Raw genomic sequence first — 15911 nt, 5'->3', positions numbered from 1 at the left:
ATGGTATACTAACTTTAATACAATTACAATTCACGATACTCTTTCTCTCGTGCGGATATAGGCCCCCGAAGTTTATAGCGTATACATGCATACGTGCACTACGCAATCAACCAAGTGGCAGTCACTCCTCACGAAAAGTCCTTTGTGACAAAATGCCAATGTCCCTGCCGTGTAGGCATTAAGCAACAAAACTCTTCTGTTCACCACGACCGCAAACACTAGGCCAATCCGCCCCTTCACTTGTGTGTACTTGTTCAGTTTTGTTTGTCGAATATAATGTAAATTTCATAGTGACTGATTCTCATTGCCTGGTTTATACACCATGGCAATCCATTAAGGACAAGAGTAGAAATTGTAGTGAGAATATTAGTTCGGGCCCAATTAATGCCCGAGTAAGCATGTAAACTGGTAATTGACCTTTATTAGCCAGAATTTTTCTAACATGCGACGAATAGATATTATTTGGGAGTGAATGCTAATAGTTACGTGAAAAGTCACTGATCCAACTAACGACATGAACACTATAATATGAATGAATGAGAGGGTTTTATGATATTAGTAATATACTATAGAGAAAGAGCACTGAAAATGGATATGTATTGCTATCCAACACGAAGTGCGCGCAAGTGCAGCCTTCTCGTTGCAAACTAATGCGAGGAGTACGTATCCGATGTCCAAAATAATGAAATCTACCAATCCCTATTTCATGGTAAGTATAATTTCAGATCAAAGCATTCTGCTGCATAAAGTAAACACAAGGAATCTCCAAGGTCGGCCCTTGGCAATAAGCCTAGTGACCTAGTGTGGGTCGTCTCTCCTTGGCCCCGTATGGGTCTGCCGCGTTCTCGTCTCATCGCCATGAGAGTAAAAATCGTTCTTCTATGGCGATGAAAAATATGCGCAGTTTATTAATACCTTCTGTTTCCGTAGAATTACTCGGAAACCTTTGGTAGAACCCAAAAAGCGTATACTGTAACAGTTCTAGTTTTATTTAGCTATTATAGAAGACCCCATCAGCCAATCATTACATTTCGTTGCCACAACTGTGCAGACAATTTTATCGTCATTATCATTATACTACATCTGCATGTGTTGAAAGGCTAGATAAAACTGTGTAATGAACAAACTAGCTATTTTTTGTTTAGTGTGGAACAGTAAAATCTATACAAAATGCGTTCTATCTTGAAGATGATTCTGAAAATACGTAAGAAGAAACTTCCATTTAAAAATCTCAACTAATATTGCTAAAATTAGCTAAATTCAGGAACTAAAAAATTTTAAGGCTTAGAGGAATCCTTCGACAATACTTACAACCAGTGGGCGGAAACGCAATGATTAGAAATAGAAAGTTGGTATATCGTAAGAGCTAATGGCCGCATGATCACCACGAAGAATATGGCCTTTTTAAATTGGGAAGCTTTCTCTTTCTCCATTATTTGTGTGGAATTAATACAATAATGTTGTGCGCCAAATCTGCTCATCCAATTCATTGTTATTAGGTGTAGGTAGCGACTCTTTTGTCATTACACGTATCCCACTCATATAATGCAACAATTTCTCTGTTAAATTACTGTACAGAATCGTTTTCATTGATCCTTCTGCTTCATATTTGTAGACATACAATTTTGTGTCAAAACTATTTCGAAAAAATATATTTTGGAATGTTATATTTCGAGTTCATCTCAGGCTTTGTTTATTTAGCTATTTTCCAAGCAAATGGGCGATTATATGTGATTAAAGCCTCATAAAATTACCTTTAATCGGTCTTTCGCCAAATAAGACGGAATCAGTTTTTGAAATTTCGCCTTCATTACCCAAACACGCAATTCTCCGAAATTTAAATAAAACGCTCATTTCAATACGTATTATAAGAAATTATTAATATATTTGTACCTCGTTCGAACAATAACCCTGGATGCTAAAGAGAGGAAAGCTCTTTGGTAGCTTTGATTTAATGATTCAATTGAATACTGTTACAATCTTTACGTTAAGACTTGATCTAACGAATTGCCACTTAGTTTTAGTTTTTGTAATTGTTTTATAAATGATAAATTTCACTCTGTATCCAGTTTAATGAAAACTTTAATAGAAAACCAATTAGTCATGTGGTAGATATCTCTGAAAATTAATTACATGCTTCAATGCGAGGATAAAGTAAAGCCAAGGAATTCCTCGGTGGAAAAAGAATAAATAGACTCGCTTTGAGTGTTAATTAGTTGCCGATGTGTATTGTGCTGTTTTATTTACATTGGGTGGATCACAGTGGACTCCCTGATTTGACGGGTGAATTGTAGACAAACAACCAAGATAATTGAAAAATGTTTTCATTTCTGAAAACTGCATTCAATATCATTTTATTTTCATTAGGTTTTGAAAATTATTTCATCCAGATGACGACCTTGGTGAGCGATGCACATGTTGAGTTGTTCAAAAAAGTTTTCAAAAAATCTTCTCAGCATTTCTTGCATTATCCCAGCGATGACATCTGTAATTGCCTCCTTAAGAGCTGCCAAGGTCCTTGGTCGAACTTTGTAAACCTATACTTTGAGATATCCCCAAAGACAAAAATCACATGGGCTCAAATCCGGGGAACATCCCCTCGTTAGGAGATCAGACGGCCTGGAAATTGCTCTTGCAGGATTTTGTGTGAACGACGGGAGGTATGAGTCGTTGCACCTTCCTGTTGAAACCAAAAGGCTTCTGCGTAATACCTCACCACACTCTTCCATTTTGGGGAATAAAAATTTCTCCAGCATCTCACAATAGCGCACAGAGTTCACAGTAACAGTTGAACCTCAAGATTCAAAGAAGTAAGGCCCAATAATGCCGATGGAGGGCACAGCGCACCTAACTCATTTTGGGGCTAGAAGAGGTCTCAGGGTGAAGTTCGCGAGAGTTGTCAGTCGCCCAGTAACGAAAATTTTGCTTATTTATCGAGCCGGAGAGGTGAAAATGCGTTTCATCGCCAGGCCACATAATAGTGTCGGGTTGCACAGAGATTTGTTAAGATTGCTTTGCAAGCATCTGTACGTTTCACCCAGTCTTCTAAACTCAATTCTTGAACAACCATCATATTGTAGAAGTGTAAGTGAAGGCCAGAGTGTTAAATTCGCCTAACTGTTCTGGGCTATATTCCAAGAGCAGCAGCATGTTTCCGCGCAGAGCACGATGTTCTCACTGTTCAATATATGCTCTCCCTGCCACGATGTTTTCAGGTATCCGCACATTTTTAGGTCACCCAGCTGGTTTTCTAGGAGGTACAGATCCTATCGCTCGTTCACTAACAATCCATTTCCTGATGGTTTTAGCTTCAGGAACCCTGTAATGACGAGTCAATGTAAACTGCCTACGAAAAGCCCTCTGCGTCGCTGCCATACTATCATTGTTTTTAATACAATGATAGTGTGGCGGCAATGTGGTGGTGATCTACGACAAAGCCTCGATGCTCACCAGACCACTGTCTGGTGAATAATAAAAATAGCGTTGTTTCCCCCAGCTAACGCCACTACTCCCACTCCGCTAATTTACCTGAGCGCTCTTCAGTGATTTTTTGACACCAGGGAGTCCATTCGGTTTCACCCAGTATTTAAGTTTTTATAGAGACTTGAAAAGTCGGAGAAACCCCATATATTACTCATATTTCCTTTGTAAGTCATAGAAAATCGATTGAAACATACAAAAAACTATGATTGGACGAATAAGCTTTTAATATTTATGCTCTTCCAAAACATCGAAAAACCTATCTCATACAGGTATTTTTACACATTTAAACTAGAATTCCTAGTCCTATTGCAACTAAAAATTATGATTGCGATTGTTTCTTCAGCCCTCATTTTAACATTCAAAAATTTATGCCATTATGCGTATCCTTTTTAAGTGAGTTACTTTTTCGATTATCAATTTAAGTCTGATCAGAATATAAATGGTGCCGATTTGAAATTGAAACCATGAATAACATGAACATTTTGTTGAGAGGTTCTGCATGGAATGTCAAAAAGAGTCTCAAACTTTTGACCTTATCACAAATAATAATGCGTCTACTATATTCGAAAGAGTAATTGTGAGAATGTAATTCGTTATATTTTGAAACAGAAATTGGTGCCACTGAGTTATATGTGCTTTTCTGCACATGCTGAGTAAATGTGTGCCGTATGTGTAGTAATGCCTTCAAATTTATCACCTCCTGTAGGAAATGATCTTAGCTCAAGTGGATTCGCTGGTCACTTTTGTTGTCGAATACTGTCTATCGTGGTATCCCAACCTTAATGTACTTATACCCCTTTACAGCAAATCTGCCTGCATTAGCCAATGTACTACGCACACTCTTTCAAAAGTTTGGATATCCTCCTTTTATGCGGCTACTTGGCAATTGAAATCTCGCATTAAGAAGTCAAATGGAGCTAACTCTTCAAATAACTTCAAAAGTCGTTAAAATTGGTTTGCATACAAAATTATTGTTATGGAAATTCACTGTGCCGAAGTTTTATCTTTAATAAATCTGCTGAATAGGCAATCGTATAAGTATATTTCAAGACTCCAATCTTTTTTGGATTTGGTTTGATAAAACGGTTATTCAACCGCCAATAGAACCAGTGTCACAGGAAAATTGTGATTGCTTGGAATAAAGTAGTATCAATATATCTGATGATTAGCGTCGCGATGCCTTTCTACTCGTAACATCCGCGTTGTACCATCTTCCTAGATGGCACAACGCGGACGTTAGAAAGGCATTGCGTCGTAAAAGGCTATGCCACGCCAAGATGAAAAATATTAGGGATGATATTTCTAGCGACAAAAAGAATGAGATCACTTATGATTACAAGACATCTAGGGTGTATACTAACAAGGAATTTCGAAAAGCGTTAAGTGAATTCAAAAGGAAAAGGTTAGCGGAAAATTTGAAATAGAATCCGATAGTATTTCGGTCATGCGTCAGAGAAGTTCAGGGAAATCAGTCAACTGTTAATTCACTCAAAAATGATACAAGTGAAAAAGTAACCAGCAGTTTGGAAAATACCAACTTATTGAATTCCTTCTTTCTAAACATCTTTACCAATATCTCAACGAATGCCTCCGATAGCTTACCAAATCCTGTCGGTCAACCGATGCCAAAAATTGAAATCTTATATGATGGAATAGGACGTTTGCTGAATAATATCAAGCCCCATAAATCCTCCGGGCCCGATGATATACCCGCTCGAACATCAAGAATTAGCTTCGAAAATTACGCAGCATCTAGAAATAATATTTAAGAAGTCGCTGGTAGATCACATGGTTCCCAGAGATTGGAAAACGGCTAACTTAACAACATTATTTAAAAACGGAGGCAAGGTGGAAATGCGTGAAAATTTACATAATGTTGCCTTATTATGTCAATCGCGATTTTTTACAGAATGACGCCTGAATTTTTACCTTTCACCCAGAGAGGGATTTATATTAATCCATGGCCACCGACCATGATGTTTGTTCGCCTCATCGTGAGAAAATATTACGATCATTATTTTTGCGTATTTTTATATTTTATTAATAAGAAAAAAATTGAAATATATGAAGTTATGATGACGCCATTGGCTGGCGAAAGAAACACCTTAATGTCGAGACACGCGGTAGATGGCTGAGAGTTGTTTTGCCAAACTTCAGAACAGAAAGACCAAAACATTGTTCATATTTCATTTCATTTCATTGTTAATTGAGATTGTTACTATTTACTTTTAGTAACCTTGTTCGATATGCTAGCTTCGAGTATAGAGACCTCTGGGCGGTGAGTCGCGGTATTAAAGCTGGGCAATCCCCTTGAACAGCTTTAGCCAAACCGTGTCGGCATAGTACCACGAGTACAGAATCTTTCTGCGGAGTCGAAGATTCCTGCATTCCAAATGGTAGGATTCAATGCTTAGGCAGTCTTTGCCCTCCCTTAAATGCAAAATAAACTGTGCCCATTAATATGCAATGAAAGTTATCAAAAGGTTTGAAGAGGAATGGAATAAAATGCCAACCCATCGTCAAATGAGCTAGGACGTTAAAAATTCTGTATAAATGCTTGCACGGAGGTCGCCTAGAAATCCATAGATGTATCCGCAACAAAAAGGGCAAGCCGAGAGCTGGGTAAGTTTCTTAAGTTACACTTTTGGGTGCCATGAATTTATCTATGAGAAACAGAGTTCTCAGAAACTTCGTTGGAAAATTGAATCGAGAGTTATTATTCGGGAAAAATTCCATCATAAGTTTGAATCGTTAATTAAAATTTTTGAAATATGTACAATCATAAAGAGTGACTTTGCTGTAGAGTAGGATGTTGGATTGTGTTTTGTTAGGGGAGACAAGAAAATTTTTGGTTGTTGTGGCCATCCAAAATCTAACTTAACCCGTAGATTAACTATAATAATAACCGCATAATGATTATATTTTAAATAGTTGTGGTGAGCCAAATTGCTTAATTAATATTTACTGCATATTGATTTTTTAATATGTTATTATTGTTGAGTTCAGTAGATAATTTCGAAATTCTCCGGCGTGTCGCCTTGGAATAACGTCGGAAATCAATTATCTGCACAATTCGATTCTCCCTGTGTGAAATCCTCCTACAAGGTTTTTTCTCGTTTGTAACAATACTCATATTCTTGTGTGACATCTGTTTACGTTATCGTTAAAAATATTAATTATTTTATTATTTCGATCATTTATTCTAGAATTGGTTTTCATAATTACATCGTCTGCGTATGTATGCCTAATTCATCCCTTCCTTTTCCTTCACGAACATAGTAATTTGTCATATGCTTCGTTAAACAAAATAGGATATCAGATAATATAATAAATGTTATGTTGGAAAATACTAAAAGTTAGTAACAACAATGAGATTTTTATGGGTTTATTTTCGGAAAATATTCGCTGGAATTCATAAGTATATTCATTTTCGTACCAAATTTTCAAAAGACTAATTGCAATATTTTTCTCCTACGCATCTTCCGATTCTTTTTGCATGGAAGGATTCTATTTAAAATGTCGACGCAAGTATTAAAATCGAGTACTTGATAATGGGTTTCTATGGCATTCTAACTTTTATACATCCACATTAATTGTCCTCGTTATTAAATTCAATACATCGATCACAAATTTCTGCATAAAAATTACTATTAGCCTTTAAACATTTGTAGTAAAAGCGACTGCCATTCTGCGATATGAGATATATGTTATACCTAATCCAGATCTGGTGTGAATCATCAGCATTGATAATAGAAATTTAAGTTAGAATTTATGACGCTTAATTGTTTAGCTTATATTTCAGTATTTAACGTAAGTGTTAACTAGCTTTATTTATATGTTGATGTAATACATTTTGTGTTCAGAAATTTTTATCTAGTGACACGCAATAAGTGATCCAAGAAAAATAAGACGGATGAAGTTTCACAATTTATATAATTTTGTCGCGCAAATGGAATTGAGGACAAATCGGAGGAGATGGTATTTGGGTATGAAAGTTGTGTCATAGCTGGAACTCTTCCATTGATCAAAATTATCGGTATGTATTCGCGTATATTATATGAGTTGACCTCAAATTTTAACTTACACTATGATAAATCTGGATCTTCATTAAGATAATAATACCGTGTGACCACGGTGATCGTTGAATTAATGCAAAATGAAAACTTAGCATAATGCGTTGAAAATAAGTCTCTCGATGGATACAGGTCCTTCTTGGACGTGAAAAATTAGAATTGATTGTGAGTAGGCGAAAACTGTTTCGATCGCCTTCCCTCTCCGCCTCACTTAGCTTCACACGCTCGAGTGACAATTCGCAATGGAGCGTGCCACGCTAGTCCACGCGTCCTTGTTCGCGCACTAGGTCACGTGATTCTCTTTAATACGTAATTGCGACAGAAATAAGGAGGGGGGAGAAAGGGGAAAAGTTGGAGAGGTGGAGGGAAAGTAGAGAGAATTGTGTGGCGAACGGAGCGGGCATGTGGAGAGGGGAAGGATAGTTGATACAAAGGTAAACATAGAGAATGGGACCTCCCCATAGCGAGGAGGTCAAATGCCTCCCCACTATTTTCACCACTCACTCCCGCCCCTCTGCCCACATCTCACCATTCGGACAGCTTTTTCTTCTCCTCTCAGCCTCTCCCTTCCTCTTACTTACCTTCTCCTCTCCTTATCTTCTCCCTCAGAACCCTCTCCCTGCACTCCTAGCACTACGCTCTATTCTCCCCTCCTAATATCCTAACTTAGGTATCCCTCCCTCCACACCCATCCCACATGCTCTACCCCTCACTCCCGTTTTTTATGTATATCGGTCTCCCACCCCGACCGCGTCCACTCCAACCTCCATTCCTCCCCTCCGCCACACACCGTCCCCCTTGTTCTTACCGGGCACTCGCTCCCCCCCTCCACCGCAGCGCTTTTCCCCTCCACACGCCCCTCCCTCTCTTCAACGCCATTTCCCTCCTCCTCCACTAGAAACACTGCCCAATAATATTTCACAAGGATTCCCTCCCTCCGCCGAGGACTGTGCAATGTTTGGGTGTATCGATTTCAATGTGCGATGTTCGTTATGCATCGCGAGGCGGGTATACCCCATTCTTGAAAAACATCGCACCGCGATGCAAGTCGCAATTTGTACATTCAATGTGTGATGCTGCGATGTGAACATCAGTTTAAATCGAGTTTTCAACATGATTGGGATTTTAACGAGTGATTGATGTCCAATCTGATTACTATACGGCGATAAGATGCGGATGGCGAGGGTATTGTTGTGATGGAAATGCCTCCATTGTTGTGCCGAAAAGGTGTTGTTGCGTTGAAAATCGACGAGATTGCAGTTTAATGCGATTTAATGCGATGAAAATGCACCGCGCCATGCGAAATGAAATGGCATCAGTTTAAATCGCTATGTCAGTGAGCTGGCCCTTCAGCAATGCTCGAAAAGAATAGTGCTCGTTCGTTCCCTCTCTCCACGAGTTCCCCCTTCCACCCCCGCGCCCACCATCCGAGTCGGAGACCATCACTCTTCCGTTTCACCCCCTTCCCCCGCAACTCCCCCCTTCGGGCTTCTCTCCTCCCCCTCCCCCTTCAGCCCCTCCCAGAAGGATCCCTCTTCTCTCTTCCGCGGCGTCTCCTTTCCCTCCCCGATGCTCTCACACCGCCATCCCCGACGTGCCATGGTGGCCGCCCGCCGCCCGGCGTCCTCCCACCGAAACACCGCCACTTGGGCACGCGACGACCACGGCGCCCCGTCCGCGAAGTGCCCTCCAGGGCCGGGATGACGCGGGCCGACTTCGACTCGCCCACCCCCAGTAAGGTACGTTGCGGCTAGGGGTTGGCGCGTACGGCGCGCGGGGATACCTCCCCCTCCGCACACTCCTCTCGCACCCTCCCCCATGCTCACGTAGTAATGCTGTCTTGCTCCCCCTCTTCGTTTTACTCTCTCAAACGGGGCATCGCCGGCGTAGTGAGTGCAGTGAGTGAGTTTTGAGTTGCGCCAATCTGTTCGACAATTTGGGAGATTTTTGGGGGGGGGGTGTTTCGTGGGAGAAGGATCGCAGCGTGAGCGACTTCCTCGTCGCTAATTTTAGCAGCGGCCAGGCGTCGTGGAAGGGTCTAAGGCTAGTAGTTCCTGCGGTTGGCGCGCGAGCGCGAGAAAGAGATTTGCGCCAAAGAGTCCTCGCCGGTAATCCGGGCTGCGGAGAGGATCGTGGAAGAACAAAGCGGAGACGCGGCGCCGTTGGATTATTCCCGGTATTTTCCGAGCCGACTACAATTGTCATGCCCCATCCGCTGGACTGCTCACTTGGAATGCCCTCCTTGCAAAACCAGTGTAGGGATTGAATTTTTCTGCGAAGAGATCCCATGTAGCTGAAAGAAGAGGAACAACCACGGATTGAAATAAGGGCAGAGAGAATTCATGTTTCTAGCTGCCTGTTCTAATAAGCGGTAGGCAGGCATCTATGGATCGACGACGGTCTGATGCAAGACGGTGTGCCGAGTTCAAAATCCCACGTGAGTGAGGGCATAAATATTTTCTTTTGAAAAATATTTACATTTCCGGGAATTGAACCCCGGTTTTCGTGAGTTACTATTTTTTAACCCACAGTCATTGGGCGATCGTCCGGCCGATTGAACTCCGCTCGGCCTAAGTGGTTGCTAGCACTGTCGTCGCAATGATAATGTTGACAGTCGAATTAACCTTATGGGATCATAATTTAAGCCCTACAAAAAAGAAACCTAACGAGTTTGCACGCAAAGGATGACTCTGTTGCTCTTCAGCTTGTCTTTACTTGATCGATTGAAGTTCCACCAGCGCATGTTGTCGACGTATGGCCAGACGTAAGGAGTGTAAACAGTTTTTTTCGGCTTCAATATGGGCATAACGTTAGCTCATCGCTATTATAGATTTTATGGATCACGTGAATATCCGTCCATTAAAATACTTTCTCCTGCCCTTTAACCCGCATAGTCATTAATTATTGGTTGTATAATTAATATGCCGTTCATGATTATTTAGCTTATTCTCTTGTCGCCGTGTTGGGTTCCTGAGTGTCCTGATGCGATTCCTGAATGTTCACATTCGACGGATACAGAGCGGGAAATTTATCATGTGTTCTGCTCGTGCCGTATTCGATGATTATCAGGATGGCGGTGCCGTTGTCAGTGCTCACTTGTGTGTGCTTTTTCACTTCCTGTTTTGGGTTATATTCAAACCTAACTGCTAAAATTGTGATGATTTTTTGAATGAAGGTGTAGTGGTAGACTCGGGAGGGATTAGAATGACATCCCCCGGTCTTCATGAGTTAGGATCGTGTTATATCAATTTTTCTTTTTGGGAGTATTTTTCATTTTATTTTCCAATATTTTGACTCGTTTCATCCTTTATTTTGTAGGTAATACAAGTCAACATTTTCGATAAAGTATCCAATCGTTTTTCAATTATCGACTTTTAATAAAATGTAATTTTTCAACTCATAGTCTCCATTGATAATCGACGATCGCTTCCTTCATTGAATGTAATTGATAAGGGGTTTCCTTCTAAAAAGGACAACTTAACAATCTATTGAGCGTGACGCACGAATGAGGTAATGAATGCGCATTTTCATTTTGCTAAGAAAGTGATGGAATATATTGAACGGCCTTGAGAACTCAGGTTCCTGCCGATGAGGAAACTTTATTATGCAATTTACTCGCACGACGACTGCTCATAACATATTTAATTAGACATCACATTCGTCGTAATGATATGTTGCAGTAACATTCTTCTTAGAGGGATGAAGACCTCACGCCCCTTTCACACCCGGATTTCATTTGTCATTGGTCCCTCCAAGTTGACGATCTGCATCCCATTGTCTTTGTTTCGAAATTCGTTTCCGATGGCGGAAGCATTTCGTTTCTCTTCCCACAGCCCTTCTATCCCCTCCCTCTTCTCCCGCCCGAAGTCGACATTTCCCTCTTCATTAGAAAGCTATGGGGAAGGCGGGCAGGCAAATGCAGCATTATGTGTGAGGACGGATAGCCATTGTACTATCTCGTTCGCACGGCCTATTTTTTCCACTGAGATAATGGCACGCGAGGGGGAGGGGGAGGTGGTTGGAAATGAATTGTAGGGGGTGGGGTGCTTCCGCCATCCGCCAAGACTGAGAGAGGGAGAGAGATAGTTAGTGTGAGAGAGAAAGAGAGAGAGGAGGGAGCGAGAGACACCCACGAAAATCCTCTTTTTCGTTCGAAATCGAAAGTTCTCTTTCCCCGCCCCTCCCCCCGCCCTCCTCCCGGCCGCAATGCGGCGTTTCCGCACGGAGCACGGACTTAAGTACCACATATGCACTAAATGGCGTACACGGCGGGGGAACGAATGCACGGCAGCGGATCGTGTGACGAACATTTGCAAACCCCATCGTGCCGATTGGGTTTGCAAACTCATGGAGAAAAAAAAAGTTACGCGGCGGCTTGGGGGTGGAGGAAGGGAGCCGAGAGTCGGGGAGGAAGGAAGTTAGAGGAGATACACCGAGACGGCGGAAAGAATCTCGAGCGCCCTCGTTCCCTTGAGGGTCGGTTTTCTGCTGCCGCGATCACGCCCTCGTCAGCTCTAAGGGAGGGGCGGGGTGGTCGGGGGAGGGGGAGATGGGGAAGCACTGGGGGAGAGTTGGCGACTGGCGGCAGGGGCTGACTTCCAAGTCCTCGTCCTCTCACTTGACCGAATGCGCGACGGGGTGTGAGAGGGAAGGTCGCCACCGACTTTTCGACCGGCGACGTAATCGGCAGTCCCTCCGAGCGGGCAGGTTTATTGAAAATTCTGCGGCACCGTTGTGTTGGGGCTTGCGCGTCGCATGGGAGGGGGGTAGGTTTTTACACATGGGTTCTATTTTTCGGTAATCATTGGGTTTTAATAGAGATGTGGACATGGGAGATGAAGAGGAGGATTTAATTTTTGTCTATAAAATTGACCAATTTCGGAATGGTGACCCTGGAAAAAATAACGGGAGGGTGCTCATAAACGGGCGAGCATGGATTTTATGGACGAGCGAGCATGGATTTTATGGAAGAGCGAGCATGGATTTTTCATCTTAATGAATCATATAGTTTCAAATATACATCTCGATGAAAGCTATCAAAGAAGTTACTCTTTTATGAAATTAGTTGTTAATCCTTATATAATCCTAATGTTGTTCGTTCAGTGTATATTCCATCCAAGGGGAATTGGCCGAGCAGTAGTTAGAGCGCAAAGCTACTGCCAGGAATGCCCAGGTTCGATTCCTGGGCACGCCTCTGAGCACCCTCAGCTTCACCCAAGCTGTGTGATTTTTTGGGTACCAGATCTTGCTTGGAAACCATAGGAGGCTCAGAGAAAGGGTCTGACTCCCCTGGCCTGTGACCTTCCGACAACCGTTTAGCTAGTATTAGGTGGGCTCTACCCTCGTCGGTCAGAGCAACTATCCGGTTGATTGCTTTAGCTTTATCTTCTTCTAATTGCTATGAGTTTATTTATTGCGGAACTCGTAATTGCATAATTTAGGTATTATTAAAGATCCGCAAAGTTCCTAGGAGCAGAACCAGACATTATTTGACCTGAAAGAAAAAAATCTGGAGTGAAGGAAGCAAAACTGTTGAACTGGTTTCATTGAAATATTTTTGAATATTGAAAAATTGAAATATTTTCACAATAAAAATGAGTTTACAATGCAGCGGCCGGATATCCATTTTTGTCTAATTGTGATAGTAATTATTCAATGAAAGCCTTTTTGATCCTTAATTGTGATCTTTAAAAAAATGAAATTACAGGCCTTGCACATAACATGCTTCTTTAAAATAAAATAATTTATTAAAACAGATCCATAGACACATTAGGACAATTTATATGAGTATTAACAATAATTATTTACACTATTTCCTATTTTAGAAGCGTTCATTATTATTGTACGAGGGTCGCTACGAACGTTTTGAGGTACATAAAAACGAAGAAACTTTTAAGATATAATTTTGATAACTATATTCTCTCAAAATACTCGCCGCGGCGTTCTGTACATTTTTGCATTCCTTTAAACCGCTTCTCAAAACAGTTTTTCCTCTCATTTACCTCGAGTGTTTCACTGTTGTTGGTGAATGTTCGTCGGGAAAAATCCATACAGAAGATTGGTGCTTATTTTCAGGATCAAATTAATAAACCACGTTTCGTAACCAGTAAATATGTCAGAAACACGCCTAGAGATGCCTCTGTCCAATCATTTTCAACATTTCCTCGCACCATTCAACACGAATGCGCTTTTGTGTCTCTGCGAAAGTTTTAGGCACTCATCGAGATGAAAATTTTCGGACTCGAAGATTTTTGTGCAGGATTTCGGAAACTGCTGACGATGCAAACAGTAGTTCTCTTCAATATCCTTAAATATCACACGTTTATTTTGGCGAATTAGTTTTTCCACAGCGGCGATGTTTTCCCCAGTCTTTGCAGTCGCCGGACGCCCGCTCCTCTCCTCGTCATTCAATGAAGTCCGTCCTCATCTAAATTCTTGAAACAACCGAAAAATTGTTGCACTGCAATGAGCTAAGTCCCTGAAGACCCGTTGCAAACGATCAAGGCTTTCAAATTCGTTTAGACCACTTTCAAAGTCATGAAGAATCATTTCCCGAAAGTGCTTTATTACCGGCTCCATTATCATAACACCTGCATGCAGCGTAACAGAAACGAAGGTCCGCTTAGCGACAGCGATAAGCCGAGCAAGTTGCAACTTACGCGCATTGCTCGGAAAGGACGCCGCTGTCGACCTGCTTTCTGGGAAAGGCAACTGTGCATTGCCTATCCATCTCTCTCTCCGTACTTGTTGCAGGCACCTAATGCCAGGGAAGTTTTCCGGATAGGCCGTAGGGCAGGATCAGTGAGGCATTTGAATTCAAAGAGAGTGATCGTCAGAGTCAGATGAAAGTATGAAAGTATCTGTTCAACTGAATTTACAGAAGGCTGAACTAGATTAATGAAACAGTAGATCAGATGAGATTAAAAAACTATACATTAATATCATATGCATGTTGCAAATGATTTACCAGATTTAGGATGCGGCACATAATCCTCGAATGCGTATGTTACAACCAGGAGAAGTCGTGAGCGAGACTAAAACTTAATGTTTTTAATCGAGTCAAAACTTTCTATTTTAGTATTCCTGATTCAGCATGCGCTCAGGATGGAATTGCTATTTTCCAGACATTCATCAATACGAACTTTTATAAGCTTTAATTCTAACTGCCAAGTGTCGCACCAACGTTGTATAGCATTTAGGTAATCTGCTAAAAGTACATTACCCTCAGGATTACAGATATATATGTAAACTACTGCATCGTCGGCAAATAATCGTATCTTCCTAGGGACTACGAAGTTAACGTCATAACTGTGAAGATGGAATAAAAGAGGTCCGATAACACTTCCCAGCGGAACACCTTAAATAACTTCTACTGCATTTGAGCTAACACCATCTATTAATACCCTTTGCACGCGACCATTTAAAAAGTTTTTAACCAATCCCAGGATATTTTTATCAATGCCATCTGCTTCTAGCTTTGTGAGTAGTTTATCTAGAAAAACCGCGTCCAATGGAATATTGCCCTCACGAACAAAACATGCATGTGTAGATTATTTTTGATTGAGGACTTTTAATTGAGTACCAAACGCACTCCAAACCGTTATCTGGAATTAACGCAAGTTTTTAACTGCAATTGAGACACCACCCCGGATTATATTTACTCTGTCATTTCTGTAAACAGACAAGGATCTTTGGAAAATTTCGCTCGGCAATATCAGTGGATAACCAGCTTTCAGTTCCAATAATTCAATATTCGCCTATGTTTTGAATAAGGTAATAATCTTTAACGAATTATTTTTTTAACTGCGGCAATTGACTACTAATATAGATAATATATATTTGACATTATGGTTGCTTAAATATTTTTCGGAGATTGGCTTCTTATTATTATCGATATCCTTATAAAACATTCCGTCCGATGTTATCTGATTCATTTTTAGTGACCTATTGTATGAATCTCCAGCAATGACCCTCACTCTATTTAAAGCTGAATTATTTGGCAAAGAGGACTTAAGAGACCCACTGTTTGACCTACAGTTTATTCTATAAAGCCCTGCAGTGCTCAAATATCCTAACCGCTACACACTTGGCGATCTGAGACGTGTAGTGAACTCCGAAGCGGTTCATAAGATTCCTACAAAACTGGATCACCGGCTTAAGGTCAACGAACAGTTAGTTATCTGTCGTTGGTTAGGCCTCATTTAGAATATGCTGCATGTATATGGGTTCCTCACGAAGTTGGATTAATTGCCAACCTATGATTACTTGGTAAGTCGAAACCTAGGTCGTGCATAATAAAATATACGTGGTGAACAAATTATTTTCTTTTCTGACGCATCAGGTGCTATCGGAGGA

At 41.1% G+C, this 15911-nt stretch overlaps 1 protein-coding gene across 3 annotated transcripts in view; it reads left to right on the top strand.

The window, feature by feature from the left end:
* The window catches only part of LOC139690006 (uncharacterized), a 55132-nt gene that overhangs the window by 17800 nt on the left and 21421 nt on the right, over nucleotides 1-15911 (top strand). Inside the window, exon 1 of one of the 3 annotated variants that reach the window (XM_071587176.1) lies at nucleotides 9144-9295. The exons of 1 other annotated variant lie outside the window; for it this stretch is intronic. In XM_071587176.1, coding sequence (XP_071443277.1) covers nucleotides 9257-9295 — 39 coding nt within the window. In that variant the 5' untranslated portion in view covers nucleotides 9144-9256. Of the gene's footprint in view, nucleotides 1-9143; nucleotides 9296-9451; nucleotides 9994-15911 lie in introns of those variants that run through there. One more of the 3 variants, XM_071587177.1, reaches the window with a different exon arrangement.

This window comes from Hetaerina americana, unplaced genomic scaffold (assembly GCF_022747635.1).
Source record: "Hetaerina americana unplaced genomic scaffold, ioHetAmer1.1.p SCAF_3, whole genome shotgun sequence".
NCBI classification, from domain to species: domain Eukaryota; kingdom Metazoa; phylum Arthropoda; class Insecta; order Odonata; family Calopterygidae; genus Hetaerina; species Hetaerina americana.
Note: the sequence above shows the minus strand (reverse complement) of the source record. Positions and strands in the feature narration are given on the sequence as shown.